The sequence below is a fragment of the Nyctibius grandis genome, chromosome 23 (assembly GCF_013368605.1).
Source record: "Nyctibius grandis isolate bNycGra1 chromosome 23, bNycGra1.pri, whole genome shotgun sequence".
NCBI lineage: Eukaryota > Metazoa > Chordata > Aves > Nyctibiiformes > Nyctibiidae > Nyctibius > Nyctibius grandis.
Window position 1 is genome coordinate 5638157 of NC_090680.1, and position 15283 is coordinate 5653439.

Below are 15283 nucleotides of genomic sequence, written 5' to 3' on the forward strand. Positions count from 1 at the left end.
GTGTGTAGGTACGGAAACTAAGGTGTATAAGTCAGGGCTTTGAACTCCACTATGGGATGAATAACCCCTAAAAGTTCGCAGTGCAGTACGGGCTGTTGTAGTGTCATTTTATAGCTCTTTATACAGAGAAATACGTACATGAACCTGTGCAAACTTTTCCATAAGGAGCTGAGTTCACTTAAAACAACTAACAGTTGCTCTGTGAAGAATTCCAGTTCTGGTTTTATGCCTTTTAGCCTGCTCCTTTGCCCTGGGTTTTTATTGTGAGTTTGATTTCAGCTTTGTCTAAGGAAACACACAATTAATGATACTCTGAATGCTGAAGTTGGATACACCTACATCTTTGTTCCCCTTGGAAATGTCATTACAGAATCACAGAATCAATCAGGTTGGAAGAGACCTCTGGGATCATCGAGTGCAACCATTGCCCTGACACCACCTTGTCAACTTTATGTTACAAAGAAATCTTTTTTTTTTTTTTTAAAACCACATGTAGACTTACTGGCAACCTTTCCCATTCAGAAAAGATGTTAGGACTTTACATGCTGCATTAAATGTTCTTCAGGACTACATTTTTCAACTATGGTATGTGTCTCTCAGCTCTGAAAATCCTCAGGATAAGTACTGTTTGTATACTGTATGTGGTAGTTTTTTTCCTGTATTCACATTTAAGAAATGAAACAAAGCACCGAAAGCCTTTAGGTGATCAGATACAGGCTCTGCTGCAACCTGTACAACAGTTCTTTGTTAGCTCAAAAACACTTCACGTCCACAAAGCCCTCTTATGAAGTTGTTCATTAGAGCTTTTCTTCTGGGGTTTTTTGTTGTAAATATTTTTTGAGCTCTAGTGTTAAGAAAACAAAGCTACATATAAAGAAGGCTTTTGAAAACAGCCTTAATATTTACAATATTTGAGCTTTTCCGGTTTGGCACTGCTAGTTTGGGTTTAGCTTTCTTGCAGTTAGCAGTTAAGGTGTGTGTTCTGATTCATTTTCAAGATCCAAAGGCGATGTGAACGTATCGTTGCAATGCTGAATGGAGAGCCCTGGCAATGTGAGGCGTTAACGTTATCAGAGAAGCGGCCCAAGCTGTTGGTGTTCTGCAGCTTTCTCCCGAGCTGGCAGGATCGCTGCCCTGGGAAACTTCCAAGACTTCAGTAGTGGTGTGGAGTAAGTGCTACCACTTATCTGCATTTTCCTCCTTCCCTGAATTAATTTAGCTTTACACTTTTCACTCACTTGTTTTGCTGCATTCCTGAGAATCCCAGAGCTCATACATGATTTGCAGCAGATTGACTTGCAGAATCCACTGTTGGGGTAAATTCAATGTCAAACAGTTGGGGGTTTGGGGTTTTTTGGGATTTTTTTTTTGTTTGTTTGTGTTTGGGGTTTTTTTAGCAGTTGAGGTAAGATAGGGAGGAACACAGCAAAAATCAGTACAGTTAATGTATTTGGGGCTCTGACTACAGACATGCTTTGCATGTTTTTAAATTAAAATTAAACTGTTCAGTTTTGTATGCTGGAGCACATTCACACCTATTTTCTGGGCCTCTTAATCCACACAAACCTGCATAATGTAACTTGTTGCTTTTTAAAATATGGGGACTAAAAATGCCAGTGAAAAGCTGTGGCGTCAGATGATGGCAGTCTGTGCATATTTGGACTTCAGAATGACTGGGGCTTGCAAATGCTACTGTGAAGATCAGTCATCCAAAAAGCACCTATGTCTTTTTAGGGACAGATTCTGACACCAGTACAGATCAGGATTTATACTGTTATGACTAAGAGAAGTCAGTCTGATTTACTTGGGACTTACTGTTGATGTAGATGGGGAGCATTTCATTCTCCAGGTGCTGGGGTGAAGCAAATAAATTAGCCCTCTCAGTTATCTTTTAAAAAAAAAAAAAAAATCACTGTACCCTCTGCCACTGCCCTTGAGAGCCCTAATTTTGCTTGTGAGTGGCTTTTGGGGTTTTTTTTGGTTTTTCTTGTGATTTATTTTAGCCTAGGGTTGAGATTATTCTTTATTTTCGCCAAGATGACCAGTAGATTTAGTTTTGTAATTCCCAGCCATTTTTGTGAGAGCTGAGGTTAAATCACTAGCTCCAAATCAGCCAGAACTGGGTGTTTTAGATATCCTGGGCGTTATCAGAAGACAAAGTGTGCCTTGTTTCAAGGTGAACTTAATGGTGTAGTGAATGTGCACATATAATACGGATAAAATTCTCTGGTTGGACCTTTATTTAGATTGATCATGGTTTCTGGGGGAAAAGTCTAGTGCTCTGATATGGTTTGTAACTGAACTGTTTTGAAACCTGACTAATTTGGCTATTTCTAGCCTTTTCTGCTTCTACTTTTTTCTGTCTTTTCTCTCTGGGAAACCTAAGAAGGGTTGTTCGTTTGACCTCTAGCCTCTGACTCTGCAGGCACTCAAGGCCAAAGAACAGTGGGTGTGAATGAGTAACTGATGTTGTAGTGGGGTGTATATTTTTCTGTTAGTAGTTTTCTGTTTTCTTAAGCATGTGTCATCTTTGTTTAAATGGAGGTGGAGAAGCAAAACCACTTAAAACTGTGATGCTCTATTCCTTTAAGAGCAGCAGCTCTCAAGCTGACAGAAACCGTTTCAGTTATGCAAGCCAAGGTATGAGGAGAAAATGACTTGAGCTCTGACCCCCAGAACATGTTGCATGGCTTGTTTATATTCCAGTCTTTCTGGAAGAAGAGCTGAAGGGAGAGGGGAAACAGGCTGAAAAGGAACAGTGTTGTCACCACAGTACGTAGGAGGAGCTGCGTGGATTCGTAGCACCCATTCTCTGTGTATTTTGTTCTATCATGTATTAGACCGACACCTATGATGTGTAATATATAAATAGCAGCCTAGCTTAGGCTGGCTAAAGCTTTAAAGGTTAATCTGTGAGAGTACAACAGGGCTGGAAGAAATCTTTCAGCCAAGGCTGTGTTACTGAATTTGTGTGGGTTTGTGTTTTTTTTTTTTTTTAAAGGTGTCGTTAGAGCTGGATTTGTGGTGTTTGCTTTGATTGAAGCTTTGGGAGTTGAGGAAGCGGAGCTGTCTGTGCTCAGCTCAGACCTGCTTTGGAGTTTGCATGCATTGGTCAGCTTTTGACCAAACCCAAAGTAGTTGTTTTTGTACCGTACTGCAGCTCTGTGGCTATTTGGCATGGTAGTAACTGCTGGGCTGTGTTCAAGTGCACTGGAGGAGGAAAGAAAAAAAAAAAAGTGTGTTGGGGGAGGCCTGTGGAGGGACAGGACAGAAAGCAGATGGAAATGTCAGTTCCAACCTTCTGTGTGCCTTTGCATGAATTGGCCACTTCCTTCTAGTCCCTATCTCAAGGCACAAAAGCAGGCGAAAAGCTGTGGTTGTGGGCTTGAGTTTATTCTGGATCATAATTATAGGCAAGGTTTCTGGAAATGTGTGATGCTTAGAAAGCACCAGTTAGATGAGAATCCAGTAGTTATTATTGTTCCTCTTCCCCGGAAAGCCACAAGCTGGGTTTGGATCTACCAAGGGCTGACTTCTAAACTCAAGTTAAAGTGTTTAACTGTGCTACAAAAAGTGTGTCCATTGCTGGGATGAGCCCCAGGCCATTTTGGAACATTAGGGAGTATTGTTTTCTATCTTGGAGGGGAAAAATAATTAAAAACAACATTCACCAGCTGAGAAATATAAACCCAGCTATCTCTTTTACGCTTGCAGTTTTAATTGTGTGCCTGCATCGTGCCATGGAGCATGCTGTCGCCTTGAGGTGGTGCCAGGGTTCCACATTGCACTGTGATATCTGAGCCAAAATATTAGCATGGATCTCCAGGGTGGCATAGCGATACTGTTGTAGCCCCAGGCTGGAGGTAACTTCTGCCTCTCAACAGGGCTAATTAACTCAGCATCAGACTGTTGCACCGAATACTGTTCCTATTTGAGGACCGTTTCAGTGATGCCTAATGCCTGTGCTCCATTGTGTCTTGCTCCTGGCTGATGCTTTGTACTCCTGTTTTTCATCCCTGGAGCTAATAGTTGGTGTCAGTATAAGTGACATTAAATTTTGCATGGGTAGGCCCAAACGAGATATCTCTGTGAAACAACAGACACCATTGATTTTGGTCCCTCTGAGAACAGGATCACAGCAGTCTTCTGCAGCCAAAAGGGGGACTGTTTCAGTAAGCTTTAAAAAGCTTGTAGTACTTAGGTTTGGCTAGAACAAGCCACCATACCCAATTTCTTGCATTTAAAGGTGGTCATGGGAATGAGGTGAGAGCATGGGGCTGGAGATGAAGGCTTGGAGGGGTGTAGGTGCTGTATTGCCTGTTATGCCCAAGACAGAGATAAATTTTGCCCATTCCCAGGCCTGCCTGCAGCCTTCTGGAAGGGAGCTAACCTCCCTCTTCCACTAGCCGTCCTGTCTAGGTAAAATAGGATTGCATGGGGTGAAAATACAATAGATTTGACTGGACTTGGATTCTTTATCAATACCTTTTAGGTGAAGGATATGCTTACATGGGAAGAGTTTCTGAGCTTATAAGTAGGACTGGAGAGTCACACAAGAGGGAAAGTGATGCAGAGATCTCCTTGAAGGTTTTGGACAGAAGCAAACTGAAATTGTGATTGTCAGAGAAAAATACTGATAAAGTTGCTTCTCCTCCTTGCTTGACCCCACTGGCAGGCATGTTCTGGTGAGGAGCAAAATGTCTATAATTGAAAGACAAAACCGAAATAAAGTAATCATGAATTGTCCACAAAATGATAAATGTATCACTGTCTCTTATGGTACAGAATAGGTTTCACCATTAGCAGGATGATGAAAGGGAGGGAGGTAAGCACTTAAGCCCTAAACCCAACCTATTAACTATTGCAGCCTGTCCTGAGTTAGTGTGCAGCCGAACGAGAGGTCAAAGGTGGACACAGCTCCAGTCTACGTCTCTCCCCAATGGATTCATGTCAGCAGAGGCTACATTTCTGGCTGTAGTAGCTGATAAAGGACAAGGTGTCATGGTTTTGGCCCAGCCAGCAACTAAGCACCACGCGGCCGCTTGCTCAGTCCTCCCCGCCGGGTGGGATGGGGAGAAAACACAATGCAGGGGGGACAGGCAAGGGGGGTTGCCGTGAGTTTGTCACAGATTGTCCCTGACGCTCCTTCCTCCTCAGGGGGAGGGCTCCTCATGCTCTTCCCCTGCTTCAGTGTGGGGTCCCTCCCACAGGAGACAGTCCTCCACAATCGTCTCCAACGTGAGTCCTTCCCATGGGCTGCAGCTCTTCACGAACTGCTCCAGCATGGGTCCCTCCCACGGGGTGCGGTCCTTCAGGACGAGACTGCTCCAGCGTAGGCTTCCCACAGAGTCATGGCCTCCTTTGGGCGCCACCACCTGCTCCGGGTGTGGGGTCCTCCATGGGCTGCAGGTCCGTATCTGCTCCACTGTGGTCCTCCATGGGCCGCAGGGGGACAGCCTGCTGCCTCACCACAGGCTGCAGGGGAATCTCTACTCCGACACACCTCCTTCACCTCCTTCTTCACTGACTTTGGTATCTGCATAGGTGTTTCTCTCACATCCCACTCTTCTCTCTGCTGCAGGTCTTCCAGCAGTTTCTTTTTTCCCTTCTTAAATATGTTATCGCAGAGGTGCTACCACTGTCACTGATTGGCTTGGCCTTGGTCAGAAGCAGGTCCACCTTGGAGCTGGGGAAGCTTCTAGCAGCTTCTCACCAGAGCCACCCCTGTAGCCCCTACCCCACTACCAAAGCCCTGCCACACAGATCCAACACACAAGGGTTGACTGAATCTACTAAACATCACTACTACTGTGATATTAAATCTACTGGACATCATTGCTTGCTGTTGAGTACTTGGAGAAAAGACGATCTTGCTATTTTTTTTCAGGTCTTCTGCAGTAGTTGGAGAAAGGGGAAATGTTAGGGGAAACTTTGGAGACCTTCCTTAACAAACAGAAGCTGTGTTTGGAGGATAATGATGGAGGGAGACAACTTTGAAAAAAAGACGATCAGGTTGCTGTTTAAGTAAATGGCTAGTTTGATATGCTCTTGGAGGGGAAGAAGGCTTCAGGCTTCATAGTCAGCAAACGCTTCCTCTACTGCTTATCCCCTCCTTGTTGAAAAAGATTAGGGCAGAAAGAGCCTGAAAAAGTCTTATCTTCCAGTGCAGGAGAAGTCTTTAACTGCCGATAAAGATCATACGTGTGATGTGGTGGTGGAAGTCCCCAATGACATTTTAACCTGGTAAAACGTTAGTTTTTTGGTGTCATGGTTTGTGCAGGCCTTCAGGAACAAGAATAACTGCTGCGGGGTTGCGTGGGGCTGGGCAGGTTAACAAGAATCTTTTCTAATTAAGATACTGTTAAACTTGTCGCTTCTAAACCAAGTCACTGTTGTAGGAGACGTAGAAATATAGTTTTAATTCAGGGCCACTTTGCTAAGATAATCCAATGTATCTGCATTCCTCATTTAAACTTAATATTTCTGAGGACTTCTGTTTCTTGATAAACTAAAATTGAAAGGAGCATTGGAAATTATGAAAAAGTTTAAGGAGTGTGTGAGGGAAGGAACTAGACTAACTCAACCACTTCAGTACCTTTAAGACTTTTCTACAGTGCTGTTATATTGTCTGATACAGCGTTTCCTTCCAAGAGGGGGAGAATTAATGAACTGTGTGTGTACTTAGAGCAAGAGCTGGAAGTGTTAATGACGTATAGTGTATAGGTTTGGCAGAAGAAATAAATAGATACATCCCATAACGTGCTCACATTTCGGCAGCTTAACTTGAGACAAATGCCAATGTGAGAAAACTCCCTCCTTGCACATCCTTCTGCTGTGTGGTTGTTCCACTGGGCGTGCACTACATCCTGAATTTGAGGTCTGAGTGAGCTGAAGTTTTCATGTGGTCGGTTAATTGCAGCATCCAGAAGTTGAACTGTCACACGACTAGGTATGGAGCTAAGATTGCTTTAAGATGAGTAGTATTTAGTTTAGTGGGAACCACTTTTTAGTTAAATGTTTATTAACTATTTACCTTAGTAATAGTCAAAAGTGCTTTACAAAAGTAGGACAGACGGAAAAGCCCTCCTGCATTGTCAAGAGAGGTTCTCCTCCCCCTCTACTCTGCCCTGGTGAGGCCGCATCTGGAATATTGTGTCCAGTTCTGGGCCCCTCAGTTCAAGAAGGACAGGGAACTGCTAGAGAGAGTCCAGCGCAGAGCCACGAAGATGATGAAGGGAGTGGAACATCTCCCTTCTGAGGAGAGGCTGAGGGAGCTGGGTCTCTTGAGCTTGGAGAAGAGGAGACTGAGGGGTGACCTCATTAATGTTTATAAATATGTAAAGGGCAAGTGTCATGAGGATGGAGCCAGGCTCTTCTCAGTGACATCCATTGACAGGACAAGGGGCAATGGGTGCAAGCTGGAACACAGGAGGTTCCACATAAATATGAGGAAAAACTTCTTTACGGTGAGGGTGACCGAACACTGGCACAGGCTGCCCAGAGAGGTTGTGGAGTCTCCTTCTCTGGAGACATTCAAAACCCGCCTGGACCCATTCCTGTGTGACATGATCTAGGTGATCCTGCCCCGGCAGGGGGATTGGACTGGATGATCTTTCGAGGTCCCTTCCAATCCCTAACATTCTGTGATTCTGTGATTGTATTATTAACAACCTAATTTTAAGCAAGAAAACAAAAGGAACGTTTACAAGCATTATGAAAAAATGTGATCATGGTGTGGTCATGTGATTGCCCAGTCCAACAACTGTGGTTTCCTGCATGAGTGTTTTATTCAGTGGCGTGGCTACATCAACTGCGTGTGTAAGTTGAGAGATAAGCAGAGGCTATGAGATAGCAGCTCATATCAGATACCACACTTACTGAAGTAGCAGAATAAAGACTAAATGTAAGTAAAGATGGAGCTCTGACAAGGACGTTGGTTCCCCACTTCCACTAAGGGAAGAAAAAAATTAGCCTCTGGGCTTGTGTAGGTAATTTGTCATATACCCAAATGTGTCTCTGCGGAGGGTTGGTGGGAGCTGAGGTGGACCAGTCTGTCCATAGGCGATGCAGGCTGATCTCTCAGATCTCTTGATATCATAACAGAGTCTGTCTTGTCTAATTCTGTAATTGTAGCTCTGCCTTGGCAGAGGTGGGAAGTTGAACAGCGGAAGTTAGCTTAGATTCCTATTAAAAAATGCTCATGAATCTTTTTTACAACACTTATGCATCCCATTGCTTGTTTTCAGAAAATTGACCAACTAACACTGAATGTTGGGCATTGGCCTGATGGGTTCCTCTCCCCTTTTATTGTGTGGGTGTCACTGTAGGCTTTTTAGAAAGAGGAGGGAATTGAATAGTTGAGTTCTAGCTTTGTCCTCCTTATTTTGCTTTCGCCCTGACCGACCTTGACCTAAGGGCACCATGACCTCTGTCAGTCAGGCTGATGAGCTTAAATCAAGATGCTGGGTCTTGTATTGTGATAACTAAGCTGGAATGTGTCTGTCATTTTACATCTGAACTCTGTCTTCTCCATTGCCTATTTTTTTGCATCTCTGACTATGGGAATTTCCTAGCGCGATATTTGCATTGTGGGAGTTTGTTTTCCTTTGATTAACTTTCTACGACACTCAGCTATTTTAATATAGGAAGGGAGGGCTGGAAAATGCTGTCACCATTAAAAATACACCCAGAATAATTTCTTCTGTAAACAAGGCAATGGTTCTGCTTACTAAACCAGGTTAAGAAAATCTTCATTAGAGAAAATTTAAGAAAATCTTCACGTTTTTCTTGACTATAGAACTTTCTCTTCAAAGCACTCAATGAAGCCAGGCACTGGGGGATGGGATGGTGAGAAGACACTTCTATAATTAAAGACCATTTTATGTTAAGAGCTGAGTTAGGTACACTCTTAGTGATGCTACATTCTCGTGTGTGTGCTGGGCTGAATGTCCTACATAAGGTACTGGAAGTTGTTACAGATTCCTTGTAATCCTGTTTGAATAATAATGTTGACTTATATTCTCTTGTTTTAGTTGTAAAGTCTTTACAAACAAAATTTTTTCTCTGTGAATAATACTGTTAAAAATAATATTTTTGTTTTTAAAAGACTCTTTATGGGCAGCTTTGCCTTGTCTTTTCTCTGCTTTGTAGCTTGGTTTGACTCTTCAGCAAGGTTCTCTTTTACATTGAAGTCAGCAAAATCAGCGATTTAATCAGCTGTTAATTTAGCAACTTCATCTGAAGAGCTGGTTTATTATGTTCTCTTGTTTAACTGAAGTTTGCATTGATTGAATTAGGGAGTAAAAAGTAAACGGTTGATTTCCACTTCAGTGGGATATTTTAGCAAACGTTTGCAAAGCAGGAGGGGGTAAAAATACTGACAATGAAAGGAAAAAACTGACAATGAAAGGAAAAAAAATTCAAAGGGCACAGTATCTTTTTTCAAGTACGTGAGCCAAATGCTGTTAATGACACTTGACTAAACCCAGTAGGTGAGTTTTTCTTGTAATGTTCTTGCAGTTTTAGGGAAAGGCTCTTACAAAATTGTTGCAAAAACTTAGGGTTTGCTCTAGAAGTTGAGAATGACTACAAAATTTGCAGTAGTCCAGGGAGTTGGAGCAGTAAGGGAGGCAGTGTTAATTCCCAAGGAGGGATGAAAGGTTGAGATTGCAACAGCTGCAGCCTGTGAGTATTTCATCCAGAACAGAGCAGGACAGCCTGGAGGATGTACTTAAGGTTGATAGATTATAGCTTGTTCATTGCATGGCTTTGTTACTGGTAGATCCTGTTATAAAGCCCCATCTCTGACTCTACGATTACTCCTGTGAAAGATATGGGGGGAAAAAAATAAATAAGGAGGTAGTATCTTGTTGCACTCAAGTCCTTGTAACAAATAGTTCACTGTTAGGTGTTTCTTCAGGGGTGAAGCTATGTGAGTGGCAGTAGTTTGCTTCTCAATTTCTAATAAGAAAACGCAAGGCTCCCTTGTAGTTTCTTGGCCTTTAATACAGGGTATGATGTTAAGATGTTACTAGCATAAAGCGTGTTGCTGTAAATCAGTTGGACTGTATCTACATTGAGTTTCATTGCCGTAGGGCTGTTTAACACAGGTTTAAAATAACAGCAACTTCAAATATTTTAAAAAACAACATGGGATATAAAAAAACCAAACAAACAAACCCCCCCACAAACTGTAAAGCCAAAGGTTCTGCTCTTGAAAAACGCAGCAGTATGTTTCGATATGGCTTGTTTTTGCTGGACAGATGTTTGTTACCTTCACTTTAAAATACAGATATGCAAGTAGGTGTTTATACATTGTGTGCGTTGAACCTGCTTACCATGATAAAGCGAAAATAAGAGAAGGATATAGCTCTTGAGTAAATTTCCACAGTAATTTGTGGCCAGAATGGCTATTTTGGACTTGCAGAAGATGGAGCAACAACAGTTCATTCATAGCTACTGAAAGGGCAGCTCAGTGTGTTGGACATGAGCAATGCAGAACGTGCTTTTCCCCCAGCATGTCTTGCCAGGTACATAAACTTCTGAGATTTCTCTAGTTTTCTTTTACTAGACTGTGCAATGAGGTGAAAACTCTTTGAAAAATGAACGCTTTCTCTGCTATTTCTTTGTAACTTAGTTGCACGGATTGGGTCCTAACTTCTCTTCCTCGCTTTGCGATGTGTGAAAACAGCATTTTTCTGTCACTTGAGCGATGAATGAAGTTTGGCCTGTGTCGTGAGCTGGAGACTGTGCAGGACACGAGGGCACAAGCAGACAGGTTCAGTGCAGCTTCAAATGTCCAAAACCACGCTTGAAGAATATTCAGTGATCCTGAAGAAGCCAGTAGCAATTTGTGGCAGCTCATACGCTGTTCTGCTTCATCGGCATCAGCCTGTCTGCCTCCTGCAAAGTGCCAGCGCTAGTTTAACTGTGCAATTATGGAAACTAATAGTGGGTGGCACAAGAAAGAGGAGAAGCGCACGTACTTGTAAAGGCCAATTTCTGACCATAGAGGCTGGTTTCTTTGGGCTGCCAGTGGACAGAAAGGAGCTCCTACTCTGACGTGCTTCTGGAAGAGCCCATCTTCCTCCTGTGTCTTCAGAGAGAACCTAGAGTGAGCCTCTCTCAATGCATCTGTGTTACTGTGCAGAGTATGCACGTGGGGTAGGTGCAGAGCAGTGTTCAGCTCCTGTCACCGGGACTTTGTGTGAGAAATCAAACTGGAGTGATCCCCTGTCAAATTGGTGGTGGTGGAGAATGGCTGTAATGAATGATGATGAATGAATGATGATTTCCTTTCATAGGTTTCAAGATGCTTTATAAAAGTTCGTTTTAATAGCATAACTTGAATTTAAATATCTTGTTTTGTTTTTCTTATGTTTCAGGTCTACCAGTCATGAAACGAATTCTTCTGTTTTTTGTCCTGGCTGCTGCTGTTATGTATGGGATACTGCATGGAAATCTGTGGAGGAATAACCTCTACTGGTATGATGATGTTTTGTTCGCTTATAGTGCAGACACCCTCATGGCTGTGTGAGAGATGTGGCTGTGAGTTGCTGTGTCGCTGAACAGCTGTTTGGTAGTAATCAACAGAAGTGATTACTACTCTGTGTGTCTGCTTGTTTTGTGAGGGTTTTTTGTACGGTGAGGGAATGAATGTGATCATTCTGTCCCGTCGCCCGTTTTCTTGTGTCACTTTTAAACCTAGTAGTCGATTTCAGCCTGGTTGTATGGAGACGTCAGGACCTCAGAGAGATCAGGACCTCAGAGATATGGAGCCCCTCTGAGTTTCCTGAAAATAGGTGTTCAGGTGAGGAGAGATATCTTATTTGTGTGTGTAATGTGTCCATATCTCCCCCCAGCCCCATGTGTGTTTAGTGTTAGCTTGTTGACATGGTTAGGATGACCATGAGCCAGCAATGTGCCTTCGTGGCCAAGAAGGCTAGTGGCATCCTGGGGTGCATTAGAAGGGGTGTGGTTAGCAGGTCAAGAGAGGTTCTCCTCCCCCTCTACTCTGCCCTGGTGAGGCCGCACCTGGAATATTGTGTCCAGTTCTGGGCCCCTCAGTTCAAGAAGGACAGGGAACTGCTAGAGAGAGTCCAGCGCAGAGCCACGAAGATGATTAAGGGGGTGGAACATCTCCCTTCTGAGGAGAGGCTGAGGGAGCTGGGTCTCTTGAGCTTGGAGAAGAGGAGACTGAGGGGTGACCTCATTAATGTTTATAAATATGTAAAGGGCAAGTGTCATGAGGATGGAGCCAGGCTCTTCTCAGTGACATCCCTTGACAGGACAAGGGGCAACGGGTGCAAGCTGGAACACAGGAGGTCCCACATAAATATGAGGAAAAACTTCTTTACGGTGAGGGTGACCGAACACTGGCACAGGCTGCCCAGAGAGGTTGTGGAGTCTCCTTCTCTGGAGACATTCAAAACCCGCCTGGACGCGTTCCTGTGTGATATGGTCTAGGTAATCCTGCTCCGGCAGGGGATTGGACTAGATGATCTTTCAAGGTCCCTTCCAATCCCGAAGATTCTGTGATTCTGTGATTCTGTGATTCTGTGATTCTGTGATTCTGTGATTCTGTGATTCTGTGATTCTGTGATTCTGTGATTCTGTGATTCTGTGATTCTGTGATTCTGTGATTCTGTGATTCTGTGATTCTGTGATTCTGTGATTCTGTGATTCTGTGATTCTGTGATTCTGTGATTCTGTGATTCTGTGATTCTGTGATCCTTTAGATGTCTGATAGAAGACGTGGGAGAGACCTGCTCCACACATGGGAATAACTGTAGGTGTAGTGGGCACCCTTTGAAAAGCTGAAATTTGTTGAGTCCCGGTGGCAACCTTGTGGGAAGTGAGCCTTTGCTGTCTCCAGGCTGCATGGGACAGGTGGCTTGGGACCTCAAATTCAGGGTGCTTAGTGAAGAAGTTGAGTTTCCGTTGGCCTTTGCATTGCTGCAACCACAACTGACCAGTGTGTTTGTGTTATGAAGATAATAGTGATAGCTTTTAAACGCAGTGATTGATGTGCCTCTATCTGTCTTATTTATAGTGTACAATTGATTCGAATGGGTTTCTGTTGTGGTTTTGTTTATAGCAAACCACAGTGTTGTGACATTTCCTTTTTTGCAGGATTAGCTTTTCTGGACAGACTTCTTCGGTGAAGGCTCCTCCTTCCTACGAGACTAGTGGAGTTACCCAGTAAGTTCAGCAGTTGAGTCTTTTTGTGGTGGGGTTCTGTTGGTTGGTTGGTTTGTGGGCAGGTGGGAGGTATTGAGACTAAAATCCGTAGTCTCCCAGTTCAACTGGTTATTGTACAGCTGTGTCCATTGGCCGTTTCTGTTACGAACACAACTGTGACATGTCTGGCAGAAAGGCATTTGTCCATGTCATGTTTCCAGTGTTTGGTTAATATTTATGGCCCGTTACAGTGACTGTTTGTAACAAGCAATGAATTGTTGGAAGGACATTTGTTTACAACTTCCAAATTTCTGCAATTCTGAGTTATACCTGAATAAAATTAGCAGAACTATTAGAGCAACTTTTGTGCTTAAAATTTAGTACATCAGAGGTGTGGTTCGCTTGTGATGTGCAAGTGCGTGTATAAGCAGATCTTGTGCTAGTACATTCCTGCAATTAGGCTTGTGGGACTAATGAAGGCCTATGCTAAAACTTAAAAGCAAGTCTCTGTTCTCTCTGAAGCTGCCCTGCAAAATGCTGTCTGTGAGGCTGATGCTGGAAAGCAATGAGCTGGCCAGCTGAGAGATTTCACAGGGTGCTTTCTCAGTGTCAGTATTCACATGACAGCTTGAGGTTACCAAAAGCAATTAACCTTAATGGTCTGCTTGGCTTGTGGTTCTAATGTGGTGGTTTCATCCTTCTGTTCTTAATGCAGCCCAGCTGCACGCATTGCTCGCACTGAACTTCACCCTCCCTTCTGGGCTCCATATTTGTTATTAATTGGGCTAAATTGCCAAGGTGGGAATGTGCTTAGAAGTGTAAGTCAGGCTTATTATGAGAGGAATGACTTGTACAAAAAGAATCTCATTTTCCTTGAAGTACCCTATGTGGTGCTGTCTATTCCTGTCTCCAAGCAAGACTCCCCTCCCCTCTTCTCTCTGAGTAGTGCTGGTGATGCTCTCTGGTGTGGCTGCGGTGGTGATTCAGCCCAGGTGTCCTGCTTCTCTGCAGGTGGGCCTGAGATCTCACCTCTGGTTATGGCTGCTTTGTTGTAGTTGCTGAGCAAGGGAGGTTGTAGACCCCTTGGAGCAGCACTGTGAGATAAAAGCCTTTACTAGTAAAAGTAATCGTACTGCAGTGAGAAGGATCCATCTGTATAATACAGACAGAGGCAATCATAAAAATTTGGTGTGATGTTAACTCAGTAATCAGCTTTTACTAATTTGGCTTGTCCAAGTTTCCCTGCCTTGTTGCTGCTACCTGTTCCTATTTGAAGTTCTTCTTTTGCAGGCTGCTACCTACGGTTGTGGAGAGAAGGAACACGCTGGACACTTGTCTACTGAAACCAGCATTTGAATCTTTACTGGGGTGAGTCTTCTGTGGGAAGTAGGGAGGGAAAGAAAGGCTGTGCTGATTGAGGTAGAAATGGGCTATTTACATATTCTGGACTATTTCACATTTTGATTCACCTCTGCAAGTACAGCTTTTGGGCTTGGGTTCATTGCTGCTTCTGCTGGTTGTGGCAACACAAATTGTTTAGCTTGCCACTGATGAGCATCTGAGCAATACCACACTACTAGCTCAACCTGCTGGTGTATGTACGGAATAAATAAATACTTCCTCTTCAGATATTGTAGCTAGTAACAGTGGAACTATTTTAATGATTGAAATACAAGCCTTAATTTCTTTTTTCCCCCCACGCTTTTCCTGTAAAAGAAGCCTTCATGTTCAAGACTGAAACTCAGTCATTCTGCTGTTAAGAACCTGGATTTAAAAGATTAAGATTTTTTTGGTAGCTGAGTATTTCTGTACCAGCCAGGGACCAGAGAAGTTTTGGAAATATCTTCAATTTTGTTTGGAAGGAGTATGAAATGTGCAAAAATTCATCCAGTCCCTGATGATGTAAGATTCTTCCCATTCAGTGGAGTTTTGATTTTAATGGAAATAAATTTTAATGAAATTTTAGATTATTCATGGGTTTGTTCCTCTTGATAGTATTGTTGAATTGTGTATAGGTGTCCTCCACTTTAAGGTACTCATAGGAAGCTTGCTTTGTAAAGAAGCAGTCAGATTAAAAAAGGAAGAGCTTCAACCCAAAACAAAG

The 15283-nt window shown here is 43.2% G+C and overlaps 1 protein-coding gene across 7 annotated transcripts in view; it reads left to right on the forward strand.

Moving 5' to 3' along the window:
* ST3GAL6 (ST3 beta-galactoside alpha-2,3-sialyltransferase 6) overlaps nucleotides 1–15283 on the forward strand; it is a 55146-nt gene that overhangs the window by 15636 nt on the left and 24227 nt on the right. For 5 of the 7 annotated variants that reach the window (XM_068417535.1, XM_068417536.1, XM_068417539.1 and 2 more), the window contains 3 exons: nucleotides 11385–11484; nucleotides 13132–13200; nucleotides 14470–14547. In XM_068417535.1, the coding sequence (XP_068273636.1) occupies nucleotides 11396–11484; nucleotides 13132–13200; nucleotides 14470–14547 (236 nt within the window). In that variant the 5' untranslated portion in view covers nucleotides 11385–11395. Of the gene's footprint in view, nucleotides 1–998; nucleotides 1170–11384; nucleotides 11485–13131; nucleotides 13201–14469; nucleotides 14548–15283 lie in introns of all 7 variants that reach the window. The other 2 variants (XM_068417533.1, XM_068417534.1) reach the window with 1 other exon arrangement.